At 36.9% G+C, this 23,552-nt stretch overlaps 1 protein-coding gene across 1 annotated transcript; it reads right to left on the minus strand.

Moving 5' to 3' along the window:
- Window positions 1–185: 185 nt before the first annotated feature.
- On the minus strand, window positions 186–23,413 carry LOC121037266 (prefoldin subunit 1). Its single transcript, XM_040486600.1, has 3 exons — window positions 23,405–23,413; window positions 22,741–22,891; window positions 186–869 (listed from the first exon to the last, which is right to left on the minus strand). The coding sequence occupies exons 1-3, from the start codon at window positions 23,411–23,413 to the stop codon at window positions 493–495; spliced, it is 537 nt and encodes a 178-aa protein (XP_040342534.1). The 3' UTR covers window positions 186–492.
- Between the last annotated feature and the right edge of the window lie 139 nt (window positions 23,414–23,552).

Consider the following 23,552-nt stretch of genomic DNA (forward strand, 5'->3'; position numbering starts at 1 on the left):
ACCAACTGAGCCACCCAGGTGCCCCAAAACTGATTTAAAAAGTTTAATGATTAGTTAACATTACTTTACTACTTTGCCAAAAATTATTGAAAACATTCAAAAGTAACTCATGATCAAAGTGAAGATACACTTTCCACTTTTATGCTTGTCACTACAAACTGTACTCATTTTTTTTTTTTTTTGGGGGGGGGAACAGATGCCTTTTATTGGTCTAACCAGCGTAACTAGTAGCTTTGGGCAGAGCTCCCCTATCTGTCCTGGCCCCTATCTTTCCTGGGTGTTCGGGACTCACCCCAGGGGAGAAGAATGTCGGGCAGGGGTGGCAGGCAGAGCCAGGATCGAAAAGGGGATCAGGGTGAAGTAGAAAACACAGGGTTACCAGATCACTCAAATACAAAGTCCGTCAGGGCAGAAGAGAGGATGTTTCCCCACATGGGCCCCTCTGCCCTTGCCAGGAGTAGAAGGGGGCAGGAAGCTTTCACTAGAGGTTTCCTACTGTGCCCTTCGTGCCATCAGCATCTCCCGGATGTTGTCCTCAGCTTCCTTCACACTCCGCTCCAGGTAGGATTTTTTCTGTTCCAATTCTTTAATTTTTTCTTCTGCTATTTTCTGTTTCTCTAACAGTTGATTGTGAATTACCTCCTTGGACTGAAGAATAAACATTCTTCCTACACCTTCATACATGTTAGTCTCATCTATCAAAGTCATAATCTCTGTATCTGTAAGATGTGCATGCTTTTTCGTCCTGTTTAGCTGTTCAATCTGTATGTCTGCAAGCTTCACCTTCTGTTGAGTGTCAATAACTTTGGCTTGAAGCTCTGTGAAGGCCTTCTTCAATTCCAGATCCACGGGATGCTTGTCACTACAAACTGTAGTTTGTCACTACAAACTAACTCATTGTACAAACAATGAGTTAGTTTCATTGCACTGAAAACTACTTTAGCCAACCTCTATTTGACTGAGTTGCCAGAGAAACTGAGGTTCTCCATGTCCCAGTGAATTATCTTGTTGTTGCCCACAAGACATTAACTCCTTATAACTAATAATGAGCTTTGCAATATACCTGTGCCCATTAGCTACCACCAGCTGAATTGTATACTCACCAAGGATTGTTTTCAATTTTGTTTGTGTATTTTTATTACAATTATTAAATTTAACGAAATATTATGTAAGGTAGTAACTGAATGAATATGGAGTTTCTATGAAAATTAAGTTGAAAATGTTTTGAAAAACTTAAACCTGAGTTTCTAAAAAATAAAGAAAAATGCAATCGAATTGAATTAAATATGAGTAATACCTCTATAAAAGGATGGGAAAAATAATAAAACTGTGAAAAGATTCTGAATAAAATTGTTGCACAACTTACACAGCCATAAAAAAGGATGAAATCATTCCATTTAAGGTAACACGATGGACCTAGAGGATATTACGCAAAGTGAAAGAAGTCAGACTGAGAATATAATACAAATACCATATGATTCCACTCAAATGGAATCTAAAAAATGCATAAACAAAAAACAGAATCAGAACTATAAATATAGAGAACAAACTGATGGTTGCTAGAGAAGAGGGGTTGAGGGGTTAGGCAAAATGGAAGAAAGCAAGAGGGAGATACGGGTTGCCAATTATGGAATGAGTAAGTCACAGGAATAAAATCAGAGCATAATGAATACAGGCAATGATAGTATAATAGTGATATAATGGGACAGGTGATAGCTATATTTGTGAACACAGCATACTGTATACACATGTCAAATCACTATGTTGTACACGTAAAACTGATGTAACATTGTGGGTCAACCATACTCAAATTAAAAAAAATAAAAATGCTGCACAACTTTCTTGCTCAACTTTCAAGGTTTGTTTTTGGAAAGAAGGAAAATCCAATCTGTTCCACCTGGTCCTACATCATCTAATTAGTGAGTAGACTTATATACTAATAAATTTTAAATATATGTGTATCATTTTTAAAAATAATTCCCATTTTTACACCTCTTTAAATTTTCTACAGACTACTGAGCCTGATTGTTTCAACTTCCACTGTACTTTTGAGTTAAAATTTATTTGGAACAATAGTGTTTTGAAATTTTTAGAACAAAAATTAAAAAAGAATAAGAGTTACTGAAGTACTGTTTATTTTGGACTAGTCATAAAGAAGTAAAAGTTAGTGGACACAGTTAACCAGTATCAGTTGAAAAAAAATTTTTTTCTAGGATCTTGACTTACCCACCTAACATCAAATAGAGGGGAGGGGCGCCTGGGTGGCGCAGTCGGTTAAGCGTCCGACTTCAGCCAGGTCACGATCTCGCGGTCCGTGAGTTCGAGCCCCGCGTCAGGCTCTGGGCTGATGGCTCAGAGCCTGGAGCCTGTTTCCGATTCTGAGTCTCCCTCTCTCTCTGACCCTCTCCCGTTCATGCTCTGTCTCTCTCTGTCCCAAAAATAAATAAAAGTTGAAAAAAAAAAACTTAAAAAAAAAATAAAAAAAATAGAGGGGAAAACTGAACTTGCCCAGTAACATGATAAGATATACATATTCTCTCTCATCAGATATTGATACAAACAAAAGGAACCTTCTTAAGCTGTTTCAGTTTTTTTCCAACATGTTGTCACTAGTCTTGGAGGTAGAATCTGGACTTGTGTATGTGTGCTCCAGACGGTCATTACTGAGATTGACCAAATACAGAGACCTATGTAGTCATGGAAATTATGAGCTAAGGGGTGTTTCCACGACTGGTGGAAACTTGGTTCTGAAACTTTATTTTTCTACTGGCCATTGTTTGTTAACAGGTTTATATGTCTATAAAAACAAAGGCTAAAAATATTTTTATAATCATAACTCTGCTAACCATTGACAGCTTCATGCAGCAGTTAGTTTCAGTCCCCAAATACATGTTTGTTCCACACCTGACTTTCCTGCACTCTCAGACCGTTTTAGAAACTACACCACACTGCCTACTGTTCTACATTTCTTTTCTAACCTCCTTATTTTACTTGTTCCTCCACTTGCTTACAAGTGTTTTTATGGGTACATTCTCCTTCTTTACACTATCTTGAGCTCTCTGTTATAGCTTCATCTAATTAAAACACATGATGTTTTGCCTCAAAGAGGCGATTAACAACTGATAAAGAAAGGAGTGTTTGTAGCTAAAATGCTACAAAGGCAGTTATATTGCAAAAATAAGCATCAACATGTTGTGCACCTTAAACTTACACAATGCTAGATGTCAAATATATTTCAATAAAAATAAGAAAAAAGATTGGCTTGAAAGAGTAGGAGAAATAAAATGTCAGCAGACATTTTTGGGAATGATCAGTATCTCAGTTTGCCTAAAGTGCTGGGCTGGATAAGGATAAGGATAGGTAGTATGTGAAAAGTTAAGGCTGAAAAGGCAATGTTGGAGCCAGATTATAGTAAAACAAATTCTACTTTAATGAGAAGTTCATCTAACTGCATATACTTTAAAAATATGAGAAATTATAATTGAATCAAAAATTATGTTGGGCGCCTGGGTGGCGCAGTCGGTCAAGCGTCCGACTTAACCTCAGGTCACCATCTCGCGGTCCGTGAGTTCGAGCCCCGCGTCAGGCTCTGGGCTGATGGCTCAGAGCCTGGAGCCTGTTTTCGATTCTTTGTCTCCCTCTCTCTCTGCCCCTCCCCCGTTCAAGCTCTGTCTCTCTCTGTCTCAAAAATAAATAAACGTTAAAAAAAAAAATTATGCTCCTTGGTAACTATAAACAGAACAACTCTTTTCTTCATAGCCAAGCACTAAAAATTAATAATGAAAGTAAAGATAAAAACATATCTGGGGTTTAGGCAAATTTAATTTAGGTCAAGTTCCAAGATAAATAAAATCAGTTCATTTAACTGGCAAATTGTAATAGTCTCTCTTCTCAATATTCTCGTTGCTTCTCACATTTTAAAGGAGGCCCTGGATCTATACCTGGATCTCTTCTGTGTTTCTTTGTTTCCATCTCTGCAAAATGGGGGGCTTAGTCATTTTCCTCTATGGCATAGGATAGAAAACCCTACAGAAAATGAGTGATTTATGGATCTAAAAAAAAAAGTTTCATAGAATTAGTAATATTATCCAGTATCATTTAACTTCAACCTGAAATGGGTCAGTTCTTGATTTCCACAAAATCTTATAACCAGTGGACATATCTTCTCAAAGAGGAAAGTTCTGAGTATTTGCTGGACTTCTAAAGATCATAACTTTTTAGGGATAGAACTTGAAACCAATTAATAAAGGCAATCTATGTATTGATCATAGAGATTAGACTATGACTAATGCCCTATAATTTCTTTTTTGGTATTCACATACCAGACTATTGTTTCAAAACCTTGATTAGCTATTGTTTTTATTGTCAAAAGGAGAAAATTTTTAATTTGAATTTTTAATTTTGTTTTTTTAGCCTCTCCCTGTTTCATTCTGTTTCATCACTCTATAGCATCCACCAATCACAGCATTCCAGAAAAGGCCGAGGAGGTGGGAAAACAGTGTAGAAATCTGTTCATCACACAGATTCTGGCTTTCAATTTAGCATAATCACCAATTTCTTTGTAGAGCTCAGGTAGAATGTCACTTCTTCAGAGAAAGTAACCCATGCCAACTCTGGTCACTTGCCAGCTCCTTATCCTGCTTGGGTTTTCTTCACAGTATTTTCTCCATATAAAATAATAGCTTATATTTACTCATTTAGTAATATAATAATAAATATAATAATAATAATAATAGCTAATTTATTGAGCTCCTAATACGAACAAGGGACTGTTTTCAAAGTTTTACATGTACTAAATTATTCAATCTTCATGTGCCCCTGTGAAGTAGAAACTAATGTTTTCCCTTTTTAAGAGATAAAAATGAGCCCTGAAGTTTCCATAACTTGCCCAGGTCACACAGGCTGAGCTGAGCTCCTTCCAGAAAGTCTGGCTCTAGAACCTGGCTCCCCACTGGAGAGTTACTCAACCTCCATAAGTGCAGGAGTTTTTTGCTTATTTTTTCCACTGATATGTTTCCTGTGGACCTAGCACAAAGAGGTTACTCAATCAATATTGTGTTTGTAGAATGAGTGAGTGAGTGAGTGAATTAGATACTGAAAGTGTGAGTAGAGAGGAATTAAGAAATAACTCCATAAAGCATGTCACACCTACATCAGCAGCATTCCAGAAAATTCAAATTAGCCAAGACAGCCATGGTCTGGATGTGGGTAATTAGTTAAATGTAACAGGGGAACTGACTTTGTTCTGAACTTTTAAAATTATTTTACTCATCTTTATCTGAAAGAATGTTCATGTTGAAGACTTTCTCCCTTTAGCAGTTAGTGTCACTAATCTTTTTTGAGGCTTTTTGATACAGTGAGCATTCCAAGGTCATAAATGTTTGAATTTTTCAGTATCACCTTTATTTGTAACCACAGAGAAGGAAAACCTACATCAAAATCTTGTTTCTCATATAAAGTAATATTATTCCTGTGTCAGGAAGATCTGAGTAAATGTTTGATTAAAATGCTGGAAGAGGTGCTGTCGGTAAAAACTGCTAAACCATAGCATGCTGTGCTAAGAGACACTATTCTTAGGAGGAGGTACAATTTCCATTTAAAATTGTTGGTGATGGTTTACGTGCATAATTTGAAGGGCAAGCTAAAGGACAAAGCAAGAAACTTTTGGAATAAAATGAACTTGCATAAATTTTACTTATACATCTGCTTTCAAGGGGAATTGGAAGTGAAATGACAAATTTTTGCTCTGATTTTTGTAGGTAGACCAGCGTTTGTTGACTGTATATATATGACATAATTTGAACCTCAATCCTTAAAGTAATGGTTTTCTTTCAAATGTTTCAAATAATGCTGTCATATTTAGGGACATTATCATCTTTGGAAGACTGGTAGAACTTGGGGCTCATGCCAATTTCAGCCTTTGAAACATTACTTTTACTAGAAAAGTTCTGTAGAACAAAAACTAGTCAGCTCATGAAAAGCAGAGCTACTCATATTGAAGTCAGAGGGAGAACCAAACACCCCATCTGCTTACTGCTCCTCTTTCATGTGGCCTCTGCAGAGCTTGAGACACCATAAGTAAGGCATCACTGTGCTAGCAAGATAGACTGGCAGCCATTTTCCAACATGGAAATGTTTATGAAGCATAAAATCACACAAATATCTTTTAACGTTTACCTATCCTTACAGCACAGAAGCTGACTCGAGTGAAGTATATCTAAGACAAAATTATTGTTTTAACGTTTTTAATGTTTATTTTATTTATGTTTGAGAGAGAGAGAGATGGTGTGAATGGGGGAGGGGCAGAAGAAGAAGAGGACAGAGGATCTGAAGCAGGCTCAGAGCTGACAGTAGAAAGCCCGATGTGGGGCTCTCACTCTCAAACCGTGAGATCATGACCTGAGCCGAAGTCAGATGCTTAACCGACTGAGCCACCCAGACTCAATTATTGTTTGTATCTCCAGCCACTGAAAGCTTTATAAAAACCGTACCAAACTTATCTATATTTTAAAAAGACCATGTTCTTTGGAGTCAGAACAAGCTATGATTGGCGTCTACCTCTAATACAGGACCTGACACACATTCCATACCCAACAAACTCAATTCTGTTATAATCTACTTCCGAAATCACCTCATCTGCCCGCAGCAGATGCCCTCTGTCCCTTCTCACTCACATCTGTTCCTTATGAATCACTCGCGCATTCCGGCCTTCACCTTCTGCAAGTTCCATGTCTTTGTCTTGATTCCTTTTACATGAGCTTCTGCCTTGCAACTGTCACCAGAAAGTGCACCTATCCACTTCAGTTCAAAGCAATACTAAATAGAAAGAGGCAGGTGCTTGAATTTCTTATCGTCTATTAATGTGGTACACTTGATTCTTTTCCTTTTTGTGTGTAAATTTATAGGCTTTCTTAGACTCTCTGATACAAACATTATTCTCCTCTTCCACAACATGGCTGCAATTAATATCAGACCTATCCTCTCTACTTTTCACAAGACATGATTTCATCATCTTTCTTAGTTTTGTACCATTTGATAATTATCTTCCACCCCAACTAAATGGTTTTGTCTATGGGGGAAAAAAATCTTGTGACAATGTGGTGCCTCCTGGAGTTGGGTAAAATAGTGGCCTGTGACTGTCTCACTTACCATTTTGTTGTGTATAAAGCAGTGAGTATACATTTGTTGAAAAGGAAATGAATGAATGAGTATCTCTCTGCTCTAAAAATTATTAAATAATTCAAACTCCTCCTTCCTGAAATCTCCAAATAAGTATGCTCCTTCAGTGAAGTCCTCTAACAATTCCTAGTCCCAGAGTACATTAAAACTCATCAAAAACTTTACATGGCTTTTGAAAGACCATGTAGGGATAATATTAATAATAATAGTAACTTATATTAATATCTTATTTTATATTTTCCAAGGCACTTTTATATACATGACATTTTCTAATTCTCAAAATAATCCTGTGAAGTAGATATACAATTGTTTTATTTTTAGATAAGAAAATTGAGGCTTGGAGAGTATAATATATTTACCTTTGATCTCAATCTGGCCAGTAAGTGACTGGGTAATATTAGAATATAAGTCTCTTTTCTAAATTCTGTATCTTTTCATTACATTAGCCTAAGATTTTTGGCTTAAAACAAAATAATGTTAATAAATAGAACAGGATACAATAGAATATAATTACCAAGATCTCATAAAACTAATAGCAGATAGAAAACTCAATGAAAAATTTACTTATTGGGGCACCTGGGTGGCTCAGTCAGTTGAGCGTCCAACTTTAGCTCAGGTCACGATCTCACAGTTCATGAGTTCAAGCCCCGCATTGGGCTCTGTGCTGACAGCTCGGAGCCTGGAGCCTGCTTCGGATTCTGTGTCTCCCTCTCTCTCTGCCCCTTCCCCACTCATGCTCTGTCTCTCTCTGTCTCTCAAAAATGAATAAAAATTTAAAAATTTAAAAAAAAAAAGAAAAATTCACTTATTTATTAATTCAACAAATTTTTATTGAGCATCAACATGGACTAGTCTCTCATTAATATGCTGGCAATACAGAGTGAAAAAGACAAAAAAGGGCCCTGTACTCATGAATCTTACATTCTAATGAAAAAAGAGCAACATATGTAAAGCAGATTACAAATGGACAAACACGTTCTTAGCCTTGTGTTCATGCATATGAATCGATATGAAGAGTATGAGTGAACAGGTGTTGAGAAAAAAATGACAGCATAAAATGGACAGTAAAAAAAATAATAATAATAAGCTTTAAAAAGAGACAGAGAAGGAGGGAGAGAAAGAGCTTCCCCAGAACAACCATAGATCTACTGAGAGTTGCAATTACAGTGAATGGGACCACAAAATGTATACACTCGTATCAAGTTCCCCCCATGATCATTTGTCAAGATTAGAAGATTAGAAGATTAGAAGATTCAAGATTAGAAGATTAAGAATTAGAAGTGCTGAATTCTTCAAGATAGATCTTGAGTACCCAGTGTATGTTTTATTTCAGGTAAGTCATGTAACCACTCTCTGGACTCAGTTTCCTCAGTTTTTCCAGAAAGGGTTTGTAATGTCTTTATTTTTATTTTTATTTTTATTTATTTTTAAATTTGTATTTGTTTGTTTATTTACTTATTTACTTCTGAGAGAGAGAGAGAGAGACAGAGAGCAAGCCCAAGGGGAGAGGCAGACAGAGAGAGAGAGACAGAATCTTAAGCCAGCTCCAGGCTCAGCTTGGAGCACAATGTGGGGCCCGATTCCACAACCCTAGGATCACAGCCTGAACTGAAATCAAGAGTTGGATGCTCAACCAACTGAGCCACCTAGGCTCCCCTCAACATCTTTAATACTTGATACAAAATAATCATATTTATGGCTCTTGTTTTATAATGGCATTTGCTAATACTGAAATGAATTGCTGCCCTAAATAGAATTCATTGTATGTTAAACTGAAAACCTCATTCACTCTAGATTAGCATTGATGTATACATTTTATGTGGCAGATTGAATTAGTAGCCCTAGGTTTTCATTTCTCTGTAATAAGAATTTCTTGTCATGTACTTGCTAAGGTCTTATGGTGGGCAGGCGATGCTTCCCCAAACTGGTCTATCTTGGCAAGAGGATTAAAATGGGATTGGGTGCTCAGGCTTGCCCTGTTACACTTTTGCTGTTGTCTTGAGAATAACCTGCTTTGTGCAACCCACTGATCCCACATTAATGAGAAAGTGGGGCACACATGATACCCACCAAATCAAACCCAGCAGGCCTGGCTTAGAATTAGCCGCACCCACTTTGCTGACATGTGAGCAGTAAGTGCATATTTTTGCATCTCACTGGTATCATTTGTTGTTCAGCATTGTTTTGACAACAGCTAATGGGCAAAATGTAGCTTTTTGCTGCAGTGTGAGGTAGACTTATTCTAATTCTTGCTCAGCATCATATCTTTTACATGTCTGCTAGGATTGTTTTCTTAACTAGTTTCCTAGTAAGGAAACTCCAGGAGAAAAAGAACCAGTTTCAAAAATACATTTGTACAGTCTTCCAGTGTTTAATAAAGAGTAAATTAATGTCATTCATGGATCTTTATTCTGTAGGTCAGTACCACATGGGTTCTACTTAGTGTTTAAATAAATCTAAAAGAAAACTGGCTTTATTTATTTATTTATTTATTTTTCTCTACCCCATCCCAATCCCTCCATTTGCAAGCAAAAAGCATTATTTTTCCGTCTTCCTTTCTTCTTTTATAACCCCAAAATAGGAAGGGATAAAAGTACTGTACCCAAATCACATACTACTTGCTGCACCTACTAATTTACACAATGGTGAGTTTTGAGTTAAATAAATATTGTTTAAGAGCCAAAATAAAATCCATCATTTGGCATCAAACTAATGCCTGACTGATATTCCACTAAAACTTTGGGTTCCCTTGCTCCACAAACTTAGGCTAGCATTCTGAAACTGTTATTTGTGGTGAGAATGGTATTCTACATCAGGACACCAGTTTTTCCATTTTTGATATTCAGCCCTTTTACTTTATGATCCATTGCCTCGCAAACTTGGGAGACACTAAGCTGGCGTGGCATGAGGGAGAGGGAGAGAGAGGAAAATAATTTAGAAGACCGTGAAAATCAGAATGACAAAGAAAACAAACAGACATCAAGTGAATTACTCGCCCTTATCTTTCTCATTCCACCCTTAATAATAGCAAAGGACTAAATGAGATTGTATCACATTTGCAAATTTTAATCTCAAATGTTTTATTGTCTTTCCATATATTTGCTAAATAAAATTCTCTGAAGGTTGTTCATCTATTTGCAGGCTTGCATATAATTTAAGTTGCTCATTAATATTTTAAGATATTGCCTGACCATGAAAGCACTGACACCCAAAGCATTGGCTACAAGAAGAAAGAAAAAATAAATAAATAGCCAATCTACTTCAGACTCAAACTAAAGATTGCTTGCCAGAGAGTTAGCAAAGATACAAAAACAGTTTTAATATGAAGGATGTGGAAAATAATGAGTGATCAGTTTAGTATATATGCTTATGTCTATGACTGCCTGTATTTTGAAGATGGGATAAATATCCTCCATGTTGCTCTGTAAGAATGTTATTTTACTGTGATCTGATTGGCTAAATAATTATTGTATCTGCATTCTAAATAGATTTTCCCCAGCAAATGTTCTGTATATATAACTGGAAAACTTCCAGAGGTCCTTCAGAAGAGGGGAGAATTTATTTAAAAAGCCCCAATCTTGATGCACATTCTCATTTGTCTTTATCTAAATTCAGGTCTCTGGATCATTCAAGACTATTCCAAACTGACCTTTCTAACGGAGAAGGAGCTAAATGGGACCATTTTAGTGTCAAAATATTTAATAAATGTTTATGGAACACTCACTAATTCCAGATACATATACTGGGCTCTGGCTACAAAGTAGGATAAAGTAATGAGCAAGATATGCATGGCCTCTGCTCTCATGAGCACTCACAATCTAGTGGGAAAGATCAAATTAGAAAGTTAAGAGATATCACATAGGCTATCATAAATACCCAAAGGATCCCTGAAAGAAACAGAGTGAAGAAGGAATCTTCTTGGAAATTCACCATCATCAAATCCTTAAATTTCCAGACTTTATTTAGGTGTCTTTCTTGACCCCTGATGGATACTGAGGTTTTTCAAGTATTTGAAATAATTATTGTGATCTTTTTATGACTTCCATCATAATTTGTTGATTGATCCATCTGCATATAATGTGAAAGGTAGTACCACTGAGTCTTTGTGCTTTGGGGTAACTAGCTTAGGGTATGACTTACATCTTTTCAAAACTGTTGATGTTTATATCTTTCAAAGTCTACAGATGTTGTCCAGACTGCAATTTGTTTCAATCTTTCTGAAAGCAGAATGCTCATTCATTGGTTACTGGCCAAAAGTATGTTATTTATTTAAAATAGTATGTACATAAAAATATGCTAACTTTATCCCAGGACACTAGTAACTGAATCACCAACTTTTAAAAAAATGTAGTCAGTTGTTGTTTCTAAAACAACTGAATGATTTTCCCTAATCATAGTGTGGGTAAGGATTGGCTTTATTTTCTTCCGTCTTTTGAAGTTCTCATGAAGGAAAACAATGTTTTGAAATGTTATCTGGTGATTGTTTATTCCTTGTGATTCTTGCTGCCCTGAAGTTCTCCACCCACTGTATAAAGCATTTTAACTTCAGGAAGAGGGCAGAGGCCAACCAAAAGCAAAGGCAGTGTAGTTCAGATTTTGATTTTTAAAGCTTACCCTTAATACTGTCTTCAGAAATGATAATTTTGATAATCCATGTTCTGTAGAAAAAGAAAATAATCTTCTAAATTAAAATAATCAAAGATGATGATGGTGATGATGATGATAAGGGTGATTTAAATAGTCACAAACACAGACTGCCAACCAAGGAACATAGGGTTTTTACCATAAGCTACATGGTAAGAAAGAATTTATATTTTGAGATACTTCCCATCCAACAGAAAGGAGAACATCCTCAGAGCTGGACAGAAAATGCCTAATGGAATTGAAAAGCATGCATAGCCTTCTGCCTGTCCATGAACATGTGCATGTGCCACACACACACACACACACACACACACACACCCTTCTCCCGCTAGGCTGAAATCCCAAGATACAAGGGGATCCTTTCTCAAAAGATTCAACACAGAACAAGGTCAGGTGGGGACTATACCTGAAGCTTAGAAGGTCAAATAATACCAGCAATGACCCACAGGGGATTGTAACCAGCTGGGTGATATTGTCAATCTCCCCAGGGAAAATCACTGTGACTTATATTAATCCAGAAGGAAAAGCATGAGTTATACCAGACACGGACTCTTCAACAGAGACACCATTACAGCAGGTTGACACGGGAGCCAGTCAGGGACAAATATCTTTTACCAGCCAGAGAAAAAATAAATAAATAAGCCCAGCCTATACTGAGTTCGGGCCTTGAGAGAAGGACAGGTAAAGGGGGAAGGGGAGAATGCAGAATTTGACTCAGGGACTAACTTTACAAGCTAGAAGGGACTGCAATGTGTTAAAAGGGTAAGATTACCTCCTTCTACCATCATCAAGGGAAGATTGAATTCAGTTATTAAAAATAATTGAACTTTCACATATATGACTTCTAGTATATACACTTAAATCTGTTACACTTAAGGCAGTAGTTTCATCATGCTGTACCTTAGTTCAAGTATAAATATTATAAGGGGGAATGCCAGGGTCTACTCATAGAGTGCACTCATTCACTTATGATATTCTTCAAAATATATCTTCCACGAAAATACCAGTTTGAGTCTGTATTGTTCACAGATGCATCTCTGTTATCTGGAACAGTGACCCACATATAATGGTTTCTCAATAAATGATCCATTCCATGATGTTTAATAAAGAAAATTGGAAATTTATTGTTTTATATTACTTTATAAAAGAAGTCCCTAAAAGATTTAAAGATCTCGAATTTTCAAGGTTTTATGCTGGTACCTTTGGATTACTCCTGAATTTAATGTGAATAACCAGCCTGATGAAAAATAGTAAATTAGGAAGTGCTATGAACTGAATTGTTTTCCTGCAAACTTTATATGTTGAAACCCTAGGTCCCTATGCAAGTGTATTGGAGACAGTGCATTTAAGAAGGTGAAAAGGTTAAATAAGGTCATAAAGGCAGAACCCATCCAATAGAGCTAGTGTTCTTAGAAGAGGAAGAGGCAACAGAGTTCTCTCTTCACATGTGAGGACACCAAAAGAAGGTGATGTTCTACAAGTCAGGAAAAGATTCCTCACCAGAGCCCACCATGCCAGCACTCTGATCTTGGACTTCTAGCCTCCAGAGCTGAGAGAAAATAAATTTGTTGTTTAAGCCACCCATTCTATGGTATTTTGTAATGACAGCCTAAGCCAACTATGACAGGAAGTGATTATTTTTGATACTAAAAATCATCATTGCGACCTCTCTAAAATGAAATAGTAACTTCTTTGATATGTTTCAAAATGTGATCACTTTTCACTCAAATGCCAAGATCATGTCTACAACTACCCATAACTTTCATCAAGCCAATCTCACTTAAGGTTCTACTACATATCCAGCCCCTGAACTAAAAACTAAAAAAGGCTCACCATAAAAATAGTTGATAGCTGACATCCTTGAAATTAACATTTTGTAACTCAAATAGACATTTAATGGTCAAACACATGTAATACTATAAGTAAACAAATCTAATTTTCAAAGGTATAAAATTTCTAATTAAAAAAGCCTTGACCTTGCCTCTTCTTTGCCTTATGATTATGTAAAGTTTCATTTTCATTATTATGTCAATTTCCTACCTTCTCTTCCCACTCCCACTGAGATTTTCTTAAGCCTTTTCTTTTCATGTATTATGAATAAACTCAGTGCAGTTGTCTGGGATTTATTCCAAGTAAAGAACAATGAAACTTTAGCTTTTGATTTTTATATTCATAAGTTGTTTTTGGAAAGAGACCATTTGAGAAACACTAGTAGTAATTGCCTGCTATGCGGAGTTGTGAAGGATCAGTACCCACAATTGCAATTCACTTGAAAGCAAAGCACCAGGAGCCCACAAAATGCTTTCAGTCTAGTGCCAAACCTAAATTTCATTCTCTGGAAAGAACTGTTCCTTCCACTGGAAAAGACAGATACCAAACTGAGAAGCTTTTTCTGTGTTTGTTTTGGGAATGGCTTAGTCATTGGGCCCTAAGTAAAATAATTCCATTGAGAAGGGGAGTCAGGGATGGGGAATATTGATATTAATTTACACAACCGAAATCTTTTAAAAAACAGGTTATATTGCAGTGGCAAACTCTCTCAAAATCTCAGTTGCTTACAAAACGGATTTATTTTTTGCTTGTGGAATTTATCACAGATAAACTGCATTTTTCACTCCTCATCTTCATATGAGAAACCAGGCTAAGGAAGGAGGCTCTCCCTACATTTTGCTGATTATAATGGCGCAGGAGAAAGAAGAAATGGCAAACCGCACATTGACTCAAAGTTCATGCTCAGAAGTGACACATATTACTTCTCTTCATTTTTATTGGCCAAAGCAAGTCACACAGCCAAGTCTGATGTCAATGGGTCAGGGAAATATAATCCTTTCTTTCAGAGGAGCTTCAAATAACTGAGAACAATAACACAACTCACCACAACACGTTCCTACACAACTAAATTCCAAATTATGATATATTCATTAACAAACAAATATAACTTTTTATTGAATGCTATTCTACTATGAGGAGGATGAAGAGGAGGTTGTCATCTACTCTATTTTCATTAACTGCCAAGATCAATGAGAAGATTTTGTATGTGTTATTTCATTTAAATTTAAGGTATCGGTGCATAAGTGTTCCCATTTTAAAGATGAAGTTAGTGAGGCTTAGTGACATTAACTTGTTCTGTGTTGCATACCTAGTAAGTGGAGCTGACTCAAAGCCATTATGCATATGAACTGTAAAAACTTAACGGCTTATATGTGTACTTGAACTTGTGCTCAAAACTACTTTACATTTTTTTTCTTCTTTCTTTATAAACTAGGTGATCTCAAGGTACAGTGACAGAGGTCCTTTGAGTAAAACACTAGTCTAGAGCCCACAAGAGAATGAGGATAAAGAGAATTAGTCATCTCAAGTGTGCTTAACAGCACAGTACTGTCAAATGGAGACCTGTCCCTCTAGACCATGAAGGGGCCCAGGGCAATGAAAAGTTGATGAGAATTATTCCTGACATGTGAGGTCTGATCCTTTAAAGCTAAGCAGAACTAATTTTATTATTGCTATCATTTTTAATTTGTTTACTTGACTTTGGGGAAGGGTGACTAACTGCGAGAGAGAAGACATGGTTTGTCTTGATAGTCTTCTGAATTAAGAAGTTAATTTGAGGGGCACCTGGCTGTCTCAGTAGAGCATGTGACTCTTAATCTCAGGGTCATGTGTTCAAGCCCCATGTTGGGGGTAGAGTTTACTTTAAAACAAAAAGTTAATTTGATTCAGTCTATCAGACGTCTATTGGCAACTAAGAAAAAAATCCCACAGCGACCTGAATTTTCTTTGTAGACTTGAAGAGTCCCCAAGAGGCATATGACTGGTGCTTCCACCCGTGCCCTCAAAGTGACAACAGTGGCAGCATCCTATGTACACAAATAGAGTTAATACCAGGGCTAAAGCCAATGATCCAATCTGAAAACAGTAAGTGGTCCTGAAATGCTTCTCATCGGTAAATCCACAGGTAAATCCCTGTATGGGATGGTAATTTCCCATCGTTAAATCCATCGCTTAGTTGTTTGGTTCAGTTTGGTTTGGGTTTGTTTGGAATACCTTAAGGTGCCTCTTCTCTCTTCCTTTCTACTTTATTTTGAGGAAGTTGTTCTGAGTGTGGAAAACAAGTGCAGGAGACTCTCCCACTGATGGTTACCTTTTTCCCAGGCCATCTCAAAATCTTATGTTCATGTTGTTTTTAACAAAGCAGGTGCTCCCTGGAACCTCTGAGGCCTTTATGAGCATTTGAAGCAGAATAGACAGAGTGGTCTCACCTCCTGCCTTAATCTTCCTTATGATTAGAATTTTCCACTTGTGTTATAAATTTTTATTAATAGTGTTCTCTACTGTTTTTAAATAAAAAGTTGTATATGAATATGGAGATCCAATGTTCTTGTTACAGACACAAATTACATGCATAAACAACATAATAAATAAATAAACAATAACATAAATTATCTGTATAGTCACCAAGATTGCTTATTTCTAACTGAGGTGTCAGAGCACCTTAATTGTTAAAATTTGCAATGCCTCCTGAGTCTGTACAAGGAATATTTTTCATTTGGGCTCTTATATGTTGACCTACTTACTATCTTTGGCATGTCCCCTGCTTCTTGTTGTTGTCCATTAACCACCTGCTATAAACCCACTGCTACCGGTGGGCAAGAAGACACCTACTACTCCAGACCCAGAGAGTGTTTTACTAATCTGTTTTACTTTACCTTCCATCATTCAGTCTAAAGAAGATTGAAAAGAATGCTTCCTTCCCCATCCCAAAAGATGCTTTCACGTACATTCATGGCTTTAAATCACTGAGTGCAGGTATGTGCCCACAATCTTCAGTCATATAAAAGAACTAAAGGATCAAGTGTGTTAGGGTTTTCCAGAAAAGCACAGTTGATAGGATATATATACATATATTTTATATACGGAGACTTATTATAAAGAATTGGCTTACAAATTATAAAGGCCAAGAAGTCCCATGACCTGCTGTCTGCAAGTAAGAGACCCAGAAAAGCTGGTAGTGTAGTTCCAGTCTGTTTCCAAAGGCTTGAGAACACGGGATGCGGATGGTATAAGTTCTGGTGCAAGGGCAGGAGAAGACCAATGTCCCACCCCACGCAGAGAGAAAAAGGGTGAATTCCTCTTTCCTCCACATTTTGTTCTATTCCAGCTCTCAACAGTCTGAAGTAATGATGCCTATCCACACAGAGCGTGCCATCCACTTTACTGAGATGGCTTATTCAAACTCTGGTCATATCCAGAACCAGTCTTAGGGACACACCTAGAAATAATGTGTTATCTGGGCATCCCATGGTGCCATCAAGTTAATACATAAAATTAACCATCACATCAAGTAACCTAATCATCCAAAAGTGGGAGTGTTTAAGTCAATAAGAAAATCCATTTATTATAATTGCTGAGCTTTTTAAAGAATTCTAACATATATTGCAGATGAATCAAAGATTCATTTTCCAAAGCCAATCTTCTGTAAAGTCAGATAAAATTTTTAAAAATTAAGTAAAACTATTTTGAACTTTTATTTTCTAGAAGAAGTTATGATCATCAATAAGAATGGCTCCTTATAAATGGAATAAAAAATATTTCTTCTGAGTTTTTTGAATTTTTAATGTCAAGAGTTTTATAGAATGTGAATTTTTGAGTCATTATTTAATTTATGTCTTTTATTACTAGGAACAAATATTTCATTTATATGAAAATCTAGAATGTAGTAGAAGAAATTTGTAACTGAGAATTTTCAGAGTCAGTGTTCATTTATCATTTCCTGATGCATTATATCCATTTATATATATATAACAACTTGTTTTAAATTAATATTAGATCTTTAATGTACACCTGGATATCACTGACTGAAATAAAGATACAAAATGCTTTTTGACTGAGTTCTTTTTATTAAGATTGAAAAATGTAACAATCTTTTTAAGAGAAATACAGTAAGTTGAAAATATGGCTTTGGATGTGAATATTCTTGTGAATTTTACCTACTTATTTCAACAATCCTATATAGTAGTACAACAAGACTAAACTGATAAGTGGAGTAAAAAAATTGAAAATCCCCAGATTTCAAATATTTTGTTTCAGCCTACACTATAGCTCAGAAACTATGATCACTATTGTTTGAAAAGGAATAAAAACAGGACACTTTTATATTATTTTTTATAAAATAATATATTATATATATTACTTTTTATATTACTTTTATAAAATAATTTTTATTTTTATTTATAAAATTTACCTCTATAAAAGTATTTTATTAATACTTTTAAGTGAGACAAATGATACAGATTATTGATGCTACTAAAATTTATTATGCATATAACTAAATGCTATCAAAAGATTCATTTTCTATGTATAATTCTTTCATAAATTTCATGGACTTCGGGTCTATAAATAGGTCAAAGGAAATCTCATTGCATTCCTTTTCCCTCCAAAACACAAAGCCAACTCCACATTATAATTTTTCTTTGAGTAAAACTTGGGATTCAGAATTATCTCAGAGTTGATGGTAAGTTTATTTAAGAAATTTTCTGATGGTTCCGATCTATCTTTAGTAGGTCTTGTTTGGTCCTTATTGAAACTGACTTATCCCTCATCCCTAAAATAAGGAGACTTTAAGAGAAACCAAGTGTACTTTTTAATTTTTGAAAAATGTTTGAGCCATTCTTTTATGCAAATAACAGATACAGGCATGAATAGGTTAAGAAGAAGGGAGAGTATTCTTGGTATATCTAAACAACCTCTTATGAAATGAAATGAGAATATCCTATGCAGATGACACCAAGAAATTCAATAACTGACAAATCACAGGTTCCCCTGGTGGAAAATATCTAAGGATCACTAGAAAGGACTAAATGAGAAAAGTTGAAATGGGCTAACAAAAGCTCAGAAAGCAAAGAACAGACTAGTGTAGACAGAATGCATACTGACAACAGGATGACAAATAGATGACTTTTTCATGACATTCTGTGACATCAACAATCATGCAGCAGGACTTTGATTTTCATCTCCAATTTCCCCACTACACAAACGTGCACACACATACATATCCTCATGCTTCTGCACTCAAGCTAGATGTATTTGCAGAACCAAATACATATGACTTTTCTATAGTCAGGATATCTTTAATAAAATAGACCGAACAAGATAACTTAGAAATATACTCTGAATTCACCAAAGCAATGGCTGGTTCACCTTCTATTTAAATGTAGAATAAATGTTTCCTAGGTGTTCTCCTAATATCTTAATGACAGTTTTCTGATAAGCCACTAGTGAGAAAGAATCTTTATAGATTCATAGTTTATGACTATGAAATTCAACCCTACTGTAGAAATACAGAAATTAACTCATTTTGCAAAGAAGGACAACAAGTCAGAAACTTGCAAAAAATTTAACTAATGAAACAAATAAACAAATTACCTCACTATCTGGAATTCCTGAAATTGGATTTTTAAAAAACCTATAGCATCTGGGTTCATGGTTTTAATTATTAAAACCATTTTGCTGAAGTGAGTTGCATACTTTGTAATCAAGTGGATTAAAATATGATGCTTTTGGAGGAAGTGAGCAAAACAAAATCAGAGAGCAAGATGTCTTCTTCTTTTTACCTGTGAGCCTCACTCCTTGTTGTTGTTAATTTTTTATTTTTAAGTAATCTCTATACCCAGTGTGGGGCCCAAATTTACAACCCCAAGATCAAGAGTGGCACGCTCCACTGACTGAGCCAGCCAGGCGCCCCCTCCCTGTTTTTAAGTGAAATAGTGTTATAAATATTTCACATTCTAACCTGCAAGTATATTTTTTTGTGTCTGGTAGTATCTAGACACATCCTGAAGAGAAGGTTTGTGGGAACATTGATCCTACTGAAGGTTTCTTGTATTTGTGGCATAGTTTGGGAATTGGGTAAACATCTAGTGTTGGGGAGGCAGCAGAGATATTGGGGATTCCAGGCTGATATTGAGAGGCAAGGTATGCCAGATAGAAATGCAAAGGGAAAGGGAGAACATGTATTCAACAGCACTGGACTAAAAGGGTCCTTTGGGGTTTCGGTGTAAAGAGTTACTTCCTTGGAATCACTAAGCCTCATTGCATTACGTAGCTACTGTAAAACACAATATACAGAGAGGGACTCAGTGAATGGAGGGCTGTTCCCACTTCACTAAAATCCTATATTGTGCACTGATATTTAGTTCTCATTTCAACTTTAGTTCAAGAATGACTAAGTATTATGTACAGTGCAAGATGTTTGATGTTTGGGGGATTCAAAAATGAATAAGCCACGATCCTCCCCTTGAGAAATTTTTGATGTGGGAATCAGGGAAAAAATTAGAAAGAAACATTTCTACCGTATTTACTTTTTACAAAGCACAAAATTCAAATGCATTCTCTTATTTAAGCCCCATAACAACCTTGTGAAACATCTCATGTACTTTTTGTCCCATTTTATTGATGGTTCAAAGAGGTTAAGAAGATCTCTTAGCATTTAAAATTTTTTTTAAAGGAAAACCCAGAACTAGGGTCTAGATTATCTAAAATTGGAATTAAAAATTGACCATTGCTTTTTCCCCCCCGATATGTGCTGTGTGTGTGTACAACTATGTGTGGTTAATAGTTTGGTTTTTTTTTCTTTCCATGGAAACATTCATGAAAATATAGAGACACTGCAGTTTCAATTGTAGGAAAAACAAAATTAATAGTCTAAAATTTTCTACATTGTAGGGGCGCCTGGGTGGCGCAGTCGGTTAAGCGTCCGACTTCAGCCAGGTCACGATCTCGCGGTCCGGGAGTTCGAGTCCCGCATCAGGCTCTGGGCTGATGGCTCAGAGCCTGGAGCCTGTTTCCGATTCTGTGTCTCCCTCTCTCTCTGCCCCTCCCCCGTTCATGCTCTGTCTCTCTCTGTCCCAAAAATAAATAAACGTTGAAAAAAAAATTTTTTAATTTTCTACATTGTAAAGGGATTTCAGCTTACCAGAGGTCGGGCTTTAAAACAGAGAGAACTTTGTCACTCATCCCCTAAGGGATACCTTTAGCTAAGATACTCAGAGCTCAGTACCTAGCAAGCTTCAAGGAAGTAACTCCACATTTTATAGGGGTATATATGCTTTTTGAAGTTTTCATGCCATGTAATATCATCTCTAGCATTTCCCATGAGTGCTTTATTTCTGCATGCACTCATTGTAACACCATCTCTAACATCCCCCACGAGTACGTGTCTTTCTGCATCCACCTATCTGCAGCCAACATTTTCTATAAAGTCACACAGCTAGAAATGAAAGTGAACAGTTCCAAGTGATGATGTAGGGACTTCCTAGGACATTAGAATTGCAGCAGGAGGAGTGCCTAGGTGGCTCAGTCAGTTGAGCATCCGACTCTCAGGTCTTGATCTCGGGTTGTGAGTTCAAGCCCTGTGTTGGACTCTGTGCTGGGTGTGAAGCCTACTTAAAAAAAATTGCACTGGGAAAGAGAGGGACACAAAAATCCAATAGAACAACATATCTGGAGATTGTAGTTATTCATGTACTGCTTCTAGGAAGAAAGCTCAATAGACTGTTTCAAATTGTCCTTGCTCCATGAAATCATGTCTTCCAGTTATGACAGAATATATCAGCTACTGATTCAGAGGATATATCACATTTTGTATGATAGAAACCCAGCCTCTCCGAGTATGTCATGTTCTTCTCGGTGATAAGGGGTATCATGAGACCAATACATCTAATGGACATTGCTTCTTTTTCTGTAAAATGAGCTCCATCATTAGTCACAGTGATATGTAAAATATCATGACAAAGAATAGGAACTCAACAAACGCACAGAATTTGGTGCTGGGAGAAACATAATAAAGGGAAGTCTATATTAAAAAGTAAGCATCTATTCCAGTGAAGCAATTCTCTACCCCTTCCATGTAAGAAGGGAAGAATATTACTAAAATCTTACCAGAAATCTAGCTGGTCCAGGCAAAGGATTGTGCATCTTTAGAGGCTCAGTGTTCGTCATAGCTGACAGACTGGGTACTCATATAGGACAGCAGCCAGTATGGTGAAAGGGAAGTCCATGTTATTAAACTTATGTATAACCTCCACCCTGCTACCATAGCCACCTTGTCCATGAGCCCATTGTGCAAACACTGGAGAAGCTGGGGAAAGAGACTGAGTCACATCCACAGAATGGGTCACCCTGTAGTCCTACTATTGATACCCATTTCTGCAGTAGGTACTCAAGGAGAACATTCACCTGGGACACACATAGTCTCACACTCTGTCCATTCCAACTTGTCTACACATTACTTATTATGCAGACTCCTTATCACTGATCCTCTTGTTCCTTCCAAGTTACTTCCAGTTTCAAACTGATAGTCACCACCAATGAATACATGCAGATGCATACTTCTAAAGTGACCAAAGACCTTGGAGTGCCTGGGTGGCTCAGTTGGGAAAGCATCCAACTCTTGGTTTCTGCTCAAGTCATGACTCACAGTTTGTGGTTCATGCCTCACATTGGGATCTGTGCTGACAGTGGAAAGCCTGGTCAGGATTCTTTTTCTCCCTTCCTCTCTCTCTGCCCCTCTCCTAGTGGAGCACACTCACATGTGTGCTCTCTCTCTCTCTCTTTCTCCCTCTCCCAATATAAATAAATAAATAAATAAACTTAAAAAAATTATAAAGTGAACAAAAACCAGATATACTGTTCAAATACCTGCCTTTTAGGAGGCTTTCCTTTCCTAGGTTTTATCCCTAGGCCAAATAGCAGCCTACTTTAGAACCATCTGCAAACAGGACCAATTTTTCTCTCCCTTGGTTGACCGATTATTATAAGAAACTCATCCTGAGATCTTAGTCGTGGTTAGGGGGAAAAGTGGTGATGCAACAGAAGTGAGTGCCATGGAGATCTGAGTTATTTACACATACCTTTTTATACCTGTAGGATCTGCCTTTTCATGATTATGTACAGCAGCCGCACCTTTCACACTATTTCTTGATGGGTCATATAACACCCAGTTTGTAATGGATACCTCAGGTCTTATGGTCACTTGGGATCCTGTGATCAGCTCTTTAGTCTCTGTAAGAGCCTAGCAGCAAGCAAAGAGCCATTTTCAATACATGTTTGATAAAAAGGAAGTGAGGTTCTTTCACTCCCCTAGAATTGCACACTGTGGTCAGCCCCAAGTCTGGGGTTTGCCCGAGACTCCATTCAGCACCGTGATCTGTTGCATACTCTCAGGCATCACTGAGTGACCCACACCGCAAAGCTGCTTATACTCCAGCATGTGCCAACTGCAGAGCTGCCTCTGGGCTTCACCCAAAATGAGCAGTTTTATGAGTTACCCTGTAAACGAGCTGAAGTAGCATTTGCAAAAAGGGCGTATTTTGTCTTCAAATTGAAAGACACTGGCAAGCGTTTGTCTCTTTCATAAAGGTGGGTGTTTCTAGGTCTGGACATTGGAGAGGTTATTGACAAGTTGCAGACCACAGAGCTCTGAGGGATTTTACATGGCACATGTGTCTCTTCAGAGGCCAAACAAGCATGTTAAACTGAGATTTGATAGAAACGCACGTCTATGGCTGTTTCAGGGGCCACTTACCGTGGCCATTCCCTTAGAAGTGCCATGTTGCTTTGATTTATAATTTTAGTGGGTTGGGGTGGATTCAGACATTTAGTCCTTTCTATATTATAGTCCTTACCCGTTGGGCCAGTGAGCCAACGGATACCACTCTATGACTCTGCTACTG

This window comes from Herpailurus yagouaroundi, unplaced genomic scaffold (genome assembly GCF_014898765.1).
Source record: "Herpailurus yagouaroundi ecotype Mexico unplaced genomic scaffold, PumYag 28, whole genome shotgun sequence".
NCBI classification, from domain to species: Eukaryota; Metazoa; Chordata; class Mammalia; order Carnivora; family Felidae; genus Herpailurus; species Herpailurus yagouaroundi.